This window comes from Pezoporus occidentalis, unplaced genomic scaffold, assembly GCF_034315485.1.
Source record: "Pezoporus occidentalis ecotype Australia unplaced genomic scaffold, CSIRO_AGI_Poc_V1 ctg7, whole genome shotgun sequence".
Lineage (NCBI taxonomy): Eukaryota > Metazoa > Chordata > Aves > Psittaciformes > Psittacidae > Pezoporus > Pezoporus occidentalis.
Window position 1 is genome coordinate 631033 of NW_026916052.1, and position 16707 is coordinate 647739.

The 16707-nt window shown below is 39.2% G+C and overlaps 1 protein-coding gene across 1 annotated transcript in view; it reads left to right on the forward strand.

Annotated features, from left to right (window-relative positions):
* The window catches only part of PCNX2 (pecanex 2), a 154671-nt gene that overhangs the window by 125551 nt on the left and 12413 nt on the right, over positions 1–16707 (forward strand). The window contains exons 26-28 of the mRNA XM_062641709.1: positions 2851–3104; positions 7351–7584; positions 9729–9832. Coding sequence (XP_062497693.1) covers positions 2851–3104; positions 7351–7584; positions 9729–9832 — 592 coding nt within the window. The remainder of the gene's footprint in view (positions 1–2850; positions 3105–7350; positions 7585–9728; positions 9833–16707) is intronic.

Genomic DNA, 16707 nt, shown 5'->3' on the forward strand with positions numbered 1-16707 from the left:
AACTTAACAGGGATACCCCAAAGGCTGTGCAAGCTGTCAAGACGCCGAATCCCCAAGGTGGTAGTACCCAAGTCCATCAAACAACTTTTGTTAAGTTAGTGCCTGTTTGCCAGATGTTGAAGACCACAGCCCTGATTTCGTGCTTTGGAATAAATCTGCAAAATGACCACATGAGCTCCTTTGGCTGGTTCTCAAAGCTTTTGTAATAACACAGTCCCAGTTAGAATGCTTGCCACGTTCAACATCGATTGTGCCCACTGCAATGTGATTTTAACTTTAGTTCATTAAAATTACCTAGCAAAGATGAGTTGCAGACATTTTTACCTGTTGAATTAGCTGAGAATGCAGGTAATTGTTCTAGCATCTTCTTCTGTTTGCTATGCATGTGATGACAGCTTCCCTCAAACACTGAGGGTCTCTTAAATTCACCTATTATTTGCTTGCCAGTCTCATTAGGCCCCATATTTTGCAAAATATGTGGCTTAAGAAAACTAATAATTACAGAATCTGCAGTAATAGTATTTGGTATTTATTAATAGAGATAAGACAGAGCACACAGAAACAACCAGCATCCGATAGGAATGAAATGCTATATTTCCATGCCAAAAGAAGAAAAGATTGATTTAAGACTAGAGTTAAGTAGACTGAGCAAAGCCAGCTCTAATTCCCTTAGCTGGAAGGCCTTCAGTGGCAACTGTTTATTAGGCTTGTGTTTTTCATCACTTATAAACATTTGGCAATACTTAATTTAGAACCTGTGACGAAGTTGTATCTTCTGTTAAATTCAGTTTCATACTGAGAGACCTTTAAGCTTTCAAAAATAAACATAACAGCAATAGTAACAGCACCAGCGTGGAACAGTCATTTTCCTCTTTCTGAGCTGCATACAAAGGAATATGCCTTTCCCTGTTTGAGTACGATGTATTTTGACTTGACTTCAGCAAAGCATCCACTGACCCAGAGCAGTTGCTGCTTGTTTGCTGTTGAGCAATAGAAATGTAGAAATCTGTGAAATACGTAGCAGAAGCAGTCCAGTTCATGTCCAGACCAACTGGGAATGTCAGCTTGATAGGTCACGTTTTGTACTTTGTGGCGATGTCAAAAGTAAAGATGTTTATATTTGAGTGAGTTGAAGGCATTTAATAATTTGCGATATTGTCCAAGTCCAAGGAGGAATATGCATCAGTGTGTGAACAACACTGCATACACAGTATAAATTTTCACTCAGAAAACTGGACGGAGAACACTGGAATATACTGGATCTTTTCCCCCCGCATTTCTTAGGGCTACAATCCTGTATTTTCTCACACATTTCCTTCAGATCTTTCTGTTCTTCTTTTTTTCTTGTATGTTTTTGCTTGATGTCGATACATTTTAGAAAGTGTACAGACAAAAAAGAGAAAGTGATAACCAATACTTCAACATATTTAGTTATATTTTAAAAGGCTTTCTTAGTCCCGAGAAAGGCATATGCTGAGTACTACTTCAATTGGTACAAAGGTAAAGTCCACAGATTGTTGACCAGACAGTTGTAATGGGACCCGGGTAGACAGTCAAGGGCTGTCATCACGCTCCACAGAAAGCTGCGTTTGGGATGCTGCCTTGCTCCAGGCTTTCTTTCAGGGTGCTGGCAAACTGCAGGCAATTGGAGCTGGCACTGTTCTTTCTTGGTCCAACATTCAGATGATGAATATAACCGAATTATTCTCCCATTTACAGTGACACAACAGAACAGGTATGTTGGGCCTGGTGGGGGGTTCATAGCTGTTGAACTGCAGCACACTGTCTAGCACTTTCTTCTCCTCTTGAGATCATTTGGAAGCTGATGGAGCCAGCTCTCTTGTGGGGTGATACTGAAACTTTGGCAGAAGTCCCGTGTGAGATTTATGTGCAACTTGCATCATAGGAATGGCCTTGAAAGATGGTTTATGTATAAATTCAGTGGAGAATAACTTCTGCAACAGCCCACAGAAAGTAAATTTAAAAGACCCATACGTCAAGAACACAGAACCCACATATTTAGAGAACAGGGGAGTGTGGGAGGTTGCACAGGTGTCCACCTTGGTTCTGATTTGCAGTGCTCTATGTGGTGTAGAAACCACATTCATAGACTTCAAATCCCGAAGGGCTCAGCTTGACCATCTAGTGTGCACAGCACAGGCTAGAAATGCAGATCTGTTGTTTCTGCATCTGCCTCAGGACTTTTTTTTCAGTTAACATCTCTTTTTCAGAAAGATTTACTCTATTTTGATGTAAAGCCTGTGTAATAGGCTAATTAAAAAGCTGCTCTGTCTTCATGATATACTAACACTAGTGCTATTCATTAGAGATGTTTGATCTGGAGTAGCTTTTACTCTAGTGGGAGAGGGTGGATGTTATTTTTGGAACCTGCTTTCCAAGATAGTTTGCTAAACCCCAGATTTTACAAGTGCTCTGGCACACTGCAAAATCTTTGTTTGCATCCTGTACATTACTTGAAGAAGCAGTCTGAGACTTGGGTCAATTTGCTTAATGTGCCTGATGGAGCAGGATTCTTGAGCGTTGACTACTGGTGAGATTCTATTAAGGCAGAAGCTGTGCTCTGTAGTTTAGCTCAGATCAGAACTGAACACCTAGAACATTAGATCAGGCCCTTTGGCTTTTGTAGGTGATAGTAAATAAATAATATACAGCTCTTTATTTGCTACTGCTCACAGATCAATTGGCACATCTAATATCTTGACATAGCTCTTTCTATTAGATTTGCTAAATTCATAGAGCCTTCAGTTGTACTTTTTCAGCTTGGAAGAAGTCCTTTGTTTCCTCCTTCCCCAATAACTGGCAGCATACTCTCTTTTTCTCACTGCCAAGGGACATATTGCCAGCAGAGAGAAGTGGAAGCTATAACAGAAGGAGATGAAGACAATGAAGGCTGCTGCTGTTGTAAGCCGGGGCACTTGCCTCACTTGTTGTCATGTAATGCAGCCTTTAACCTCCGATGGCTGACATGGGAAATAACACGAACCCAGTACATCCTGGAAGGATATAGCATCATTGATAACAACGCTGCGACAATGCTGCAAGTGTTCGATCTGCGGAGAATACTTATTAGATACTATATAAAGGTAAACTCCTTGGCAAAGTGTACTTTATTCCTAGGCAGGTTTGTAAAATTGAGAGAACTCTCTGGCTGGCTACAGAAGAAAGAGTGTTTGAAGTTTTTTACTTTATGTTTATTCACTTGCACTACTGGCAGTCAGACTGACTTGATGTTAGATGGGGATAATTAATTCATATCTCCCTTTGCTACATTTGATTCTGACAGCTTATACTTACAGTTAGTACAGAAAATCGGAGGCATGCTTAAGCAGAAATCAAGAAGGTGAGTTAACATCCTCTAGCGATAAAGTCAGAGGAAGCATCCTTACAAAGCAAAACTTCACTGACAGTTTGTTATTTCTTCTTGACTTGGTCTTTCCACTGTTTTTTCTGGCAAACCCAGAAAAGAACAACAAGCATAAAGTTCTTGGGAAACCTCTAAAGAGCTGTTTCTCAAATGTACTTTCATAATAGTGCAAACCCCCTTTTTACCTGCTGTTTTACATATATACCACAACACATCTTGTTTTATTCCATCGATTAAACAGTAATTCATTTACATCACTTCTATATTTGTGCTGTTATTAAGATCACAATGATCACACAGACATTATTTGTCAAAATAATTGAACCTTAAAATCTAGCATGAGATCTTCATCCTTTACCAGATGGTTTCCAGTCCAGCAAACGAAGACGTTGCTGAGCTTCATTGTATTCTACTGAATCAACAAGAGCCAAATTCTGCCTCCTATCCCACTGGTACTGTCACAAAGCCAGTCACTAAAGCTCCCAACCATCGCTGACATCTCCTTCCTACTTACATCTCTGCAGCTGTAAAAATCCTGTCTAACTTTGAGAGACCTGTTGTAAATAAATTAATCACCTTTTTTTTGCAAGTGAGCCAATGCAGTAAAACCAGGATTGTTGCCTCACAAAGCTGCTTTGATCATGGAGGCGACTACTTTGTAAAATGCAGACTGGGATTTCATAAATAATTTTACAGGCAGTAGGGCCTGGTAGCCAACCTGCTTGTTTAATTAACTAATTAGAAACAAAACTGCATGTGAGAATGAGTTTTTCATTTCAGAAGTGGGGTTTGTGGCTATAAATTAAATTGGTTTTAAGTATTGTATCTGAACTAAAAAAAAAAAACAACCAAAAAATTGTATCTGAACTAAAAGAGCAAAAACAACAAACCACCAAACTTCTTTAAACCCTAATGAATATATTGCTACAATTGTTTCATTCTACTTCAGAAAGTAACCTGGACATAAATGGGTGCAAGCTGATATATGACTCAGCTTTTGATGTTGAATAAGACTGAAAAAAATCTCAGTGTAAGCTGCTGTTTAAACTCAGCAGCTTATAAGTTTTTCTCAATGAAGAATTGTGCATTGTAGACTGGAACTTTTTTATTGCCTTTAAGTCAATTAATATGTAGAGGACTTGTAAGGTTCATCACATGGGAAGTGAAACTTAACTGAAAGTTAGTTTAGGGCTTCTGGTTCTGGATATAGCTGAGAAGCTGCTGACATAGGTAGGATCACTTAGACAAACTTTTGTCTCATTGATAGAGGTGTGGCTCATTGATCTGGTTTTGAGTAAAAGGGAGGTGGGTTTAACAGGCTCCACACTACTGAGGTATGCTGGGGCTCCATCTCCACTGTATGCAGATGTTGCTATGTCCACAACCTACTTTGAAGATGTGAAAATCAAATCTCTTTTAGTCAGATTTAGTTGAACCAGTGCAATAATGCTGCATTGACATGTCTTCATCTTCAGACAGAGGTCGGTCTTTTAATCTACTTGCCATTTTAGGGAAGGATCAACACAAGATAATAAATAATAACCTGTTAGCAGTTTTGATATTAGCCTGGGCTGGAGGTCTCTTCGGTAAAGGGAGAGCATGCTCAGGAGATCCCTTCTTTAGAATGGCGCTTCCCAAAAGACAGCTATATGGAGATTTTCCCCTCCTGTTCTTCAGGTTATTGGTTTCTTCCATAAAGAGCTTTGATAAGATTTGGTAAAATCCTTAGCACACCCTCAGAAGGTGAGAAGATCTTATTATGTATCAGATCAGCTTTCATCCTGTTTATTTAGTACTTACCTACAGATAAACAATATCAGAAAGAGAGTTGAGAATTCATTCCTTCCCCAGCTCTTTCTTATGGGGGAACCTTGAGCTGTATAGACCCTGCACAATTCCACTGTGAACATTGTAGAGCCCTGACATTTTCCTTTTAATTGCATAGGAAACTGATATTAAGAAGAACCCTAGTTAATGCAGAATTCAGGTCACATAAATCACAAACTCAAAAACACTTGGGCTAGAGTTTCTGCAGCAACTGCATTTCCATTGCACTCAGCATTTGGAGTGCTTCCAGTTTATTCCTTGTGGCTTACAATATTGTAAATATTTACCCCATTATTTCTGAATTGCCATATAGCTGAGGATGTATTTGTGCACAAAACAAAGAAGAGGAGAATTTAATTAGGTGGCAGAAGTTCCTCCTCTTTTTATGTCTGATTGTAAGTCTGATTTTTCCCATCTGAGCCTGCTTCTCTGTAAACACAGGTGAGACTAATAAATAAAGCAAACTCTTATCTTGAAGATCAACAATGAAAATGTTATGCTTTGTTTCAGTTCTTCTGTCCGTCAAGAATAATTATCATATTGGTCTTTTAAACAATGAGTTGCACTGAGTGTCTTATTCCTAAGATGTATTTATTTCATTTGCAGTTTCATTGACAGCCCAGAAAGGCCCATCTTTCTTCTTATAAAAGGATTTTATTCTCCACAAATAAAGTGGGTCAGCTCCTGTAGCCATTCTGCATGTCTTTTGAAATGATATCCTGCCCAGCTACTGTGAGATTTTTCCCTTGTGCCTCTTCCATCTTTTTTCAAGATATTCTTATTTAAACATCTTTTAGTATTCGTGAGGTCTGCATTTGCTGAGTGCTGTGTTTCCAGCTCTCATTGTTTCTGCATGAATCTTTAAAAGACTGATTTGTTCTCCACAAGTCCAAAACTTAAAGGTCCATCCTCAGTCTGTATCTGTCTGACTTGTCTTTTTCCTCTGGAGTTTAATTTTTCTCTTGCTTGTGTATTTTTCTGCAATTTGAAAGATAAACTGTGCAGGGCATCTGGGAGTTTTTGAAGGGCTGGGAGTGTTTCTGCCCTTTTTAATCCATCAGATTCTCATTTTATACATTTATTTGCTTAATAATATTTTAATTGCATGGGCAAAGTAGAACTACATCTTCAGTTATGTTCACTTGCTGCTCGTTTGCTTTGGAATCCAATTCTAAAAGAATATATTAATATTATAATATAATTGTAAAACATAATGGGACTTTCCAGCTGATGCCACTTCCCATTGCAGTACTGTGTCTTCTCCTAAGTTTCATATTCTTTTGAAAATATGATTTAAATTTGGTTCAGATAGATAATTTATTTATTTATTTATTTTATTTTATTATTAATCTGATGGCTCCATACACAGCAGTTAAAGGGACCTAAATGTAGAAACTCAGGCATACCTTTGAGATACGAGTGTTGCTGCTTCCAAATAATTCTGCCTTTGGTAAAAGAGCTCCTGCAGAATGCTGCTTCTCCTTCAGTGCTTTAAAAGCAAATTCAGTTACATCACGTATCAGCTTCTGAACCTGACATACAAGAAAAATCCATTATTCTGTATGGCCTCATTGTGATGTTACTAAATACAAAAAGAAAACGGCAATTAAAACAGGTTTTCAGACTTGTGGTTAAATCATGGTTCATGGAACTGTATCTGTTAAAGAATTAGGAAAGCTTCATCCCCAGAAAACAAAGTTTATGGAGGAAAAAGAGAGTCGTGTTCTGAGCATGTAGCCAGCTACTACTGTGTTTTCAAAATATGCCTAAGCTTTATCAATATCACCTTCTTGGTGATAGACTATAGAACCCCACTAATATTCAGTAATTTATGCCTTTGAATCCTGGAACTCTGTATTCTTATCATAGCGTATTGTTTGTACTTATTTTTCTTTAAGTCAGAAGAGTATTAAAAGTGCGGCTTCTTTTTCTGTTGTCTGCTATTTAGATATCAATTATTATCAGCATTCTAACTTGAAGAGTTTTGTGAAGCAATGATGCCAAGTAGTAAAAAATCAGAAAAATACGTACTATTATAGGTAGTTAATGTGGTCCTCTTTGATTTGCCCTGTTCTGTGCAAAATTTATCTGTTTTAATCAGAAGTAGAGTATCTAACGTTTGTGCATTTTGTCGACAGAGTATAATATACTTTACAGCAAGTTCTCCCAAAATCCTTGACTGGATAAAAGACGAATCCATCCAAAAGATATTGCAGCCTTATGCAAAGTGGCATTATATTGAACGTGACTTTGCGATGTTTAACATTAACATAGATGAAGATTATGTTCCTTGTCTCCAAGGAATAACAAGAGCTAGTTTCTGCAGTGTTTATCTGGACTGGATTCAGTTCTGTGCAAGAAAAAGGGTGGAGGTAAGCTTGCATTTATTTATCTTTTGGTAGTCACAGTTTTAATTCCTGGGATGAGAGTTAAATGATGCATAGTTACTCTTCCGCTTGCTCAGGATTAATACAATAAAATTTATTTCATTTAAGCTGTCAAATTTTACATAAAGGGAAAATGCATATTTAATGGAATGGAAATATGTATTATGGAGACTACACCCATGCAAAATTTAAGAAGCATTAGTGTTTGAATACAGAACCAACTCCTTATTGTGCACACTTCCAACACTGTTCATTTCATTAGCTCTAGAATGTGCAGATACAACAAGTGCTTGCAGAAGTGCGAGCAGGGAATGTCATTCGGGGAAAGCTCCATTCAGGGAATGTCATTAGTCATTCAGTGTTACCGGTGTTGGGTCCCTTTGTACCCTTTCCAAAAATTTGCCTGCATGTGGGTATAGCTGGTCTTCAGATGGTAGGGAAGTGCATAAGAAGCTCAGTGGTAGTAGAGGTCACCTCTTAGAGCTCATAATTCAAATATGAACGATGCTACAAAAATGCATGAAATGATCTCACAGCTCTAGAAGGTCAAGGGCAGGTTTTCAGCTACATGTTCAAATGCTTTGAGCCACTAAGATTACTGATGGTCAGCAATCATTTGTTGGAAATGTGTTCCTGTATTTCCATGGAATACTCAAAATAGGCCAGAAGGAGAATGCAGTTTCAAACAAGCATGTTCCCTTGATTTAACTTTCTGATTATTGCTGATGACAGCAAAAAATGAGAAGTGTATCTTTCCTGGCCACTATGCACTCTTATTTGTACATTTTTCATTCAGGATCACAGAGTGCACGTCCCATTTGCTACCAGTGACCTTAGCTGGCATAACATTGATGAACCTTAATGTTTCTTCTCCACTTTGGTTCCTTCTCATGTCTTTAACCCTAAACACCATTCTACCAGTTCCTCTGTGTATCATTGCATTGATACTGGTTTTATTGAATTGTCCTCTGAGCCTTCCCCACCATCTTCTCCTACTGGGAATGTTTAATCTCTTTTCCATCTCCATGTCTCAACTCCCAAGTTCTGACACTCGAAGAACTGTGCGGTGCAGGGACAGCCACTATGAAATGATGCTTTTTCACTCGTTATGTGGCTGAGACTTTCAAATTGAGTAATATATTTAGGGATACCAAATAGATTTAAAGTTTATCAGTTAAAAGAGGAAAGGAATGCCTGAATTAGTGCACACACACACATATTTACATGGTTTTTGCATCTTTTTCTTTTACCTCTGTTTTTGTAATTCACTGACTATATAAGAATATAGTCCATGTTGGTGATAAGGTGTAAAAAAACCTTTACTGTACACATAGAAAAATCAAATGACACATGAAAATCAATGCATTTTAAGAAGGAGCTTCAGTCCCCATTACAATTGGCTTCAGTTTTAGAGTCAAAGAAAGCTACAAGAGGTCACTCATTGCAGGGGCTGAAATAATAGTCTGTATCCTCCTGAAGATTCACATTCATGAAGGGTTATTTCAGTTTTTTTCCTCCTGCTTGATAGTTCTCTTTGCAAAAATTTCAGTAAAGAAATTCTTCTGAGCTAGGAAATGAAAATGAAATGTTTTAACTGCTTGTTAAAATGTGAGGTCAGTGTCATCAATGGTATACATTTTAGACATAGTAATTCACTAAAGATGTGTCCCTTTAAACCTTTCCAAATAGATTGTTATTCTGGAATGTAAGGTGGGTTTTCTTAGGCACTGTGTCCCATGAAAAGGGGTTTGGCCGCCTCAGGCTGAAGCATCTCTCAGCAATAAGGAATCTGCTCTGACTTAGAATGTCAGATCTGGGAAAAACAAACAAACAAACCTGCAAAAAAAGCCCACTGCCATCAAAGCTCCCCTCCCTTGGGGTCTCTCCACCTGAGATTGAAATGTTCTGTTTCTAGCCAGGGGGCAAAATAAGCTTGAATTTTGCAGAAAGCCTTTGATGGCAGTGATCTCCCTTCTTGCTCTGTTTAATTGCAAGGAATTGCAAAGAATGTTTCTGTGTGTAAGTCCAGTTACATGCAAATTTTGTGAATGTTACCATTTATACTATTGCAGTGCTTATAAAGATGGTATTTGCATTTAGAATAACATGAGGTTATTAAAACTTTGTAGCATCTGGACAGTGATGAAGATTCTCCTCTAGTGACACTTTCCTTTGCCTTGTGTATACTGGGTCGAAGAGCTTTGGGAACTGCAGCTCACAATATGTCCATCAGGTAATTTTTAAGAATCGTTATCATAAAGCAAAGACCTGTTTGTCTTTTTTCACTTAATGTGGTATCTCAGCAGGAGATCAGATAGTAAAGTCTCTTTCCTCTACAGAAGAGAAGCCTGTTTCCTCTTTCTTCTATAAAATAATTTGTTTTCTGCCATTGCTGGTCATCTTTTACTTTGGTAGCTGACTGAATAATTGAGTTCTTCATTTCATAGGGCAAAGCAGAATTTTGCATTGGAAGAATAGATACCAATGGTTATTGTGTTGACTTATGCCTGGCCTGGCTCAGCATTCCGAATGCTGGCTCCCTCCAGAAGAGGAAGAAACTGCTAAGTCATCTGACTGAAATCTAGTTACCTAAATAATAATATATCCATAAGGGTCCTGTATTTCTCAGGGCTATATTCACATTTGTTTTGCCACTTCATTCTGGTGACTGAGGAAGGGAGGACCTTGCATCTTTTGAGACTACAGCTTTGTCTATTCTCAGTCTACCTCACTCATTCATTCATTGATTCATTCATTCGTCCAAAACACTTCCTGGAAAGTTTAGTTTCACTAAAACACGCTTGATTAAGATTGCTTCTGAACACATTCTTCATCTTGCATCTCCATTAAGGAGTCTTCCATTTTCACTAGCAGTTCCGAGTCGTCTGGATACCATTATACAAGCTACAAGGTACTATTTACATTGTTCTATAGATAAGGCATTTTATTAATGAAATAATCTTTATGTTAACAAAATCAAACTTCTTACCTAATTTTAGATTTTTATTAGATGTATTTGAACTCCCTGTGTTCACAGGAGTTTAGTAACAGTAGAAAGTTTGAGTAAATACATTTGCTAGGTGACCTTGCTGCATTGGCACAAAACTGTGAGGAAAGGCAGCTAGCCCTCTATCAATGTGCTCCTTAGAGAGGTTTTGTTTTACTAACAAGCAAGCAAAGACAGCATGTGTGATTTTGAATGCATTCTGTGTTCCAAGATAAAACAGTCCTTTTAATTATTCATTTCAGCTTTGTTATCTGTTTAGATGTTTGTAGTATTTGGTTTTATGTCTTCTTTTTTCAGTCAGTCATGCAAGATGTTTGTGGCCCACAGCTTACTTCTTGGTGTGCTGCTTCTTTCTGCTTTCTAAAGCGGCTTTGTCATCTCTTTTCTACTAGTTTGCACATTCCCTTCCTGTAGTAGTTTTCTTCTAGGTTGAACTTCCTCTCCCTTCATTTCTATGCACTCAAATTAGTGTGATATTTAGTAAGCCATTGATATTCCTAAAATTGCCTTATTTTTTTAGATGATCCAAATTGATGTGCATTTATGATTTGTTTTTCTTTTGAGAAAAGATTAAAGTGATTTTTGGTCTGGAGCTGCAATAGATATGTCACAGCTGTATTAGAAACGCTTCTAAAAATATCACACAGGCTTCCTAAAATTGTCATTATGTTGCATGTACTTTCCACCAGATCTTAAAACCTTCATTACAGTGTTTTGGCACTAATACAGATACAATAGCAATGTCACCTATTTGTATTGGCTTACATGGTTAGTAGCTAATGCAAAGAGATAATATTATCAGAGGCTTTCTAGAGCTTAACATGGAAAGTATGAATGTCAGGGATAATTATTTGCAACGTTTTCTGTAAAGATTTAATACTAATTGCAGGAGTTGGCTGTAGCATGGCTTTTTAATACCTGCAAAATTACCAACGAACTAGATCAGTTCCTCTCTTTTGATGAGTGGACACTCCATACTTAAAAATACTTTCCTTGGTGAGAAAAGATCTGTAGAAAGGCAAAAAAAAGTGGTAGTCCTATGCAGCACACAGCTCTATCCCTGTTTTTCCAAATCTATTCTATGTAATCCTGTATCTTTAATTAAAGTCCTGGCTTGCTTTTTGTTAAGCGAGTGCTCCAGGGCAATACTGAATCATTGTATTTTTAAAATGTATTTTGTGACATAAAAGGGATTAAGTGGAAGCTTCTGTCAGTATCTTTTTCAGTGCTACTTCACAAAAGCTTTCCCTAGAAAAGTTTCACTGTGGAAAAACTGTGTCACTTACTCACCTGGTTAAATTACCTCTAATCCACCTCAACTGTCAGAAAGATTTGGAGGACAAAAAGGAATCCAAGTAGCACAGTTCAAGTTATAAATTGCTGCAGCTACAAAACATGACTTCAGCTTGGTGAGATAACTAAGGAGCAAGGTGGGTATGCTACCCCCTGATATAAAGACCTTGATCAACAGAAATCCCCCAAATACACTCACTTCAGCACAGGGGGCAGCTCTTACTGTACTTACTGTATTTACTGCTTCATAGAAATCTGCACAACTTATTTAAACGCAAAGCAGCAGTAAGTCAGAGAGGCTCCAGTTGGTGTACAAATAACGCAGCGTGCCAGGGGTAAGAGGACTTTTCCAACATGTACAATGTGCAATGCTGCTGAAGCCAGAAAGAGATGTTCCTGAGGATCAGCTTTAGGCACTGAAGGCAGGTCTCTCTCCCCTCTCTCTGATGGAGATACAGCAGCTCTTACAGAGGGTGATTTAGGGCATTTTTGCTGGTCCTCACCCCCCAGCTCTTGGGCTGTTGCAGATCTGCATTCAGTCAGATGGGAGCAGTATCTCTCATTCAGTCAGATGGGGAGGAGTATGCTTCACAGTCATTTTCCTTGGAAAGGTGCCATGATATTCTGGGGACCTTTTGGAGCCTACTTGTGCTGAAGAGTGCTTTAATTTTCTTCAGAGATGGTGTCAGAGCAGGCAGTTCCACAGCCAGCTGTGTGCATGAGGGGGATGTACTGCGTGTGCAGCTGTTGGGAGTTGGCTGTTTTGTAAGACATCGGGGCTCCTAACACACGCTCTGTCACACTCAAATGCTGGACTACAAAAAATGACATTACTTGGATTACTCTGGTAGGCACTGAGAAGTGACCTTGAACTTCATGAATATGAATTCTGGCTGTGAAGCATCTTGTATACAACGCTGCTAGAGGTTTCGTGATGAGTTTGAGATGTAATGGCCAGATAGGCATTGTATTCTTCTCATGCTTATTTCTATGAAGTGTTTTAGATGTGTCCAATGTAAGCAAACCAGCCAGGAAGCTGTGCTCTGCAGTCCATGTTTTGTTCTTGGTGGTAACTATGCAAGTTGTAGGGAACTTTCTCTGGACTAAGTCTAGCCCTTGCTGTAGCTGAAGAAGGAACACTCATCTAACTGCTGCACAGAAATAGTAATGCAAAGGTAATGTTATGCTACAGAATTGAGATTCAGGTTTACACTGTGTATGTAAACTACCAATTTGCACTCATTTACACATGATTTTGTCTAATCTATTAATCAGTAAATGTCACTGTGTAAACCAAGATTTTAAATGCACTTTTATAATGTATGTAAATAATTATTCAGTGTCCTCGTTCATGTAAATGTCAGTAGAAACCCAACATTAGCACTAGATTACACAATAAATGCATTCATTAAGAAGGCAGAACCTTGCTATGCAAATCACTTGCTCTTTTAAAGTACCATTAGGAGGCATCCTGCACAAAATGCAGTTTGAAGAGTGAGATGACATTACCATTCAATTATTCAAATATGAGTGATATGTTTAGGCGTACATTTGTAAAAAAAATACTTAAAACTCCTATTCAGCCACTAGACCTGCTGGTAAATAAATGCTTACGCGTATACATGTAAATAAATGTACACAGTTCAAGTCTGGAAAAATACAAAAATCTCTCAAGCATCTCTCATCAGATACTTCCAACACTACAAAGCCTGGATGCTCACGTCCCCTGAGCTCCCTTTGGGCATTATCACTCAGAGTGGACAGAGGGTTACTCCAAGGAATGCCTCTGCCTGGAGGAGCCACTGTTCATGCTGAAGCCCAGGGAAGCAGCTGGTCCTGTTTGTTCTTTCCCTCCTGGGCACCACATTGCACTGCCCAGCATCTGGGGGGAAAGAGGTGGAGGGCTACCACTGAAAATACTTCATCCAGATAAGCTGGGACATTCAGGTCATTACCAGCTCACAGGCATGCGTGTTTCTTCATTCCTTAAATAAATCTACAGTTAACACTGAGAGAGGTCGATAAACTGCAGACAGAGGATGGGTTTTGATGTGCAAAATACACACAGGTATATTCACCAGCTCATTCGTTTTCATCCATGCTGTTTTCAGGCTTGCAGCAAATGCTTTTAGTTTCAGCTGTTGGACCAATGTAAGGGGTGCAGTAAGAGTGAATATTTGTTTTGGCTCTGTTGCCTTCCCTCTGGTATTTGTGGTGCTATTTAATCCCCTTCTTTCTGTACATTTGAGGGGCCGACAGTTCCCACACACCTACTAGTCTTGTTTTAAAATAGCTCACAGTTGTGGCAGCAGCTTTTCGGGTGTTTAGCTGAGAGGGTTAGAAATGTTGCCAGAAATAGTAGTTTTGTCTCTTCCTGGTTAACGTCATTCCTCTGGCATGCAAATTTACCTCAACTAGTTTCTAAAATATTTTGAATGAGCCTGTAACTACAGCAGATTACTAATTGAGGTATGGTAAAACTGGGCCAAGAATGCAGCAACAACCTTGAGTAAGGACTGAGATCAAAGCTGTTGGCTTTACAGCTTCCTTATAATCTCACTAGAGTCTTCAGGAGATAGCATAACAATGGGAAGAATAGCAGTGGCTGTATTTATGTGGATTAAGGGCTGCCTGTTACAGCAGTAATGGCTTGAGATAGTGTCACATTATAGGCAGAATGTACCCAAAAGCCTCATTACAATTGGCGGGAGAATAAAAGATGTCCAGAGTTTTGTGAATACAGCAATCTCCTCCAGACCTCTCTGCTGGAAAATACGATACAGAAAATAATTGACTTTCAGCCTCTCACAACTACTGTCACCACTGCTTTGCTCCTTGTAGCAGTCATATTTGTTCTTAAAAATGCTCGTTAGGGAATTCATTATGCAGAGGTATGAGAAATGGATAAAGTCTTCCCAAACTAAGCACAGTGAGAACTGTGTGTGCTTCTCTCCTCTCTGTCTGCTGATGCTCAACTGCAGTTTGCATAGCTGTCCTAGTCCTGGCCTTGCTTTCAGTTGGTACTGCTGTTCACAGCAGCCTATTTAGCATGTGCTGATGCCTGTAAGACACTTACATGGTGAATGCAAACTCTTTGTCTGCTCTGGTGTTCAGATTTGGCTCTGAGAGCTTCTAATGGCGTAAAAACCAATTCTCCTTCCTGCCTACTCCTCCCTTCATCCCAGCCAACTTTTCAGAGCAAATATGGGGGGTGCTACATGGGGAAAAACTATACTAGACTATACTATCACCATTAGGTGCAGAGTTCATGGTAGGCTATTTTCCAGTGTCACCCTGGGAAGAATTGTTAGATACAGCAGTGTTTTTACCAGGCAAGGATTCAACTATGTATGCTGGATGTTGTCTAGTGGGTGGGCAAGTGAAAGGACCCTTCCTGATTTCTAGACTTTTCAGAGGAGATGATAGTCACATATTTCACCACATATTTCACACTGGCTGCACCCACTATTTTCCCTCCTCCCACTTGCCCTCTAGGGCTTTCCTAGCTATTAAGTAGGATTTGGGGATATTACCATATTCTAAATTGTGGAGATGATTAACTGAAAGTCAACGGGGATCAGGACCTGCTCCTTGAAAACCCGTAACTCCCATTGAAATCACTGCTTGAATGTTTTGAAGATCCATGTGTAAGTGCCTGTCTCACACAGGCATGTTTTAATACATAACATAGTACTAATAAATGCAAACCAGTTAAGAATTCACAGGAGCTTCCCAATGCTTCTCATGTTCCCAGCAGCAACAGCAGCCCTGCCTTCCTGACTGGCCTTGCTCCCACTGATTAGTTGATTTTTATAACACAGTGCTTTCACAGAGAGAACTGGTATCCAGCTGCTCTTCTGGTAACAGCATATATATCTTTCCATTTTAATTTCTAAAACATGCTAAGGGCAAAATTAGAATGTTTGTGCTGCAGATAGGCCAAGCAGTTCTCCCTCTCAGAGAAAACATCTAAATGACTCTTTTCTTCTCCCAAAATAATTAAGAGAGCTCAATTACGTGGAAAGATTATGCATTCTCTAGAGAGAGCCAGGGCAGTAATGAAAACTGCCAACATCTTAATGCAGCTTCTCCTCAGAGCCTTTACAATCTGAAAAATCAACTGTTGTAAGAGTGAGCGAAATCTTGGGAGGTAGGTGAAACCATGTCCTGTGGGTTTGCAGGAGATGCCTGTTTTTAACAGATGATTCTGCTTTCTTCAGTTTCGAGCTCACTTCTTCAGGGCAGTATTAGGGCAGCAGTCCTGCTACAGGCATTATACAAGTGGCTGTGGTGTTGTGGGAAGCTTGTGGTTCAGGGTGCAGATTGGAACTGAAGGCTAGTTGTTTTTTTTTCCCTTAGAAAAGCCCTTTTGAGGCCCTTTCCTAACAGCCACTTGGTTTTGTACTTTTACCTCTTGCTTAAGTCTCAGGTCCAGACAAACCAATATCCAAGGTCAGGCAGAGCTGGTTACGTCTAGTTTCTTATATTAGAAAAAAGAAACCCAGTGCACATTTGCTTTAGGGCTCGTTGTTTCAATATGAAATGCCTGTCATTTGACTCATGCTCTCACCTGGTTTGCTGCACAGTCCCTGAAGCTAAGTATTCTTCTCAGTACATCTGGGTTAATGTTCACATCTGGGTTTGAGTTTCACGACAGAAGTCTCAGATTTGCTGAAAATACTTTTTACAGCTGTTTGTTTTTGTTTTTTTAATTTCACCTCACGAGGAGAACTGCTCACAGGGCTGATCAAGGCACCTTCACATGAGCGGGCAGCTCCTGCCGCCAGCACAGCACTTGTGGAGCAGCT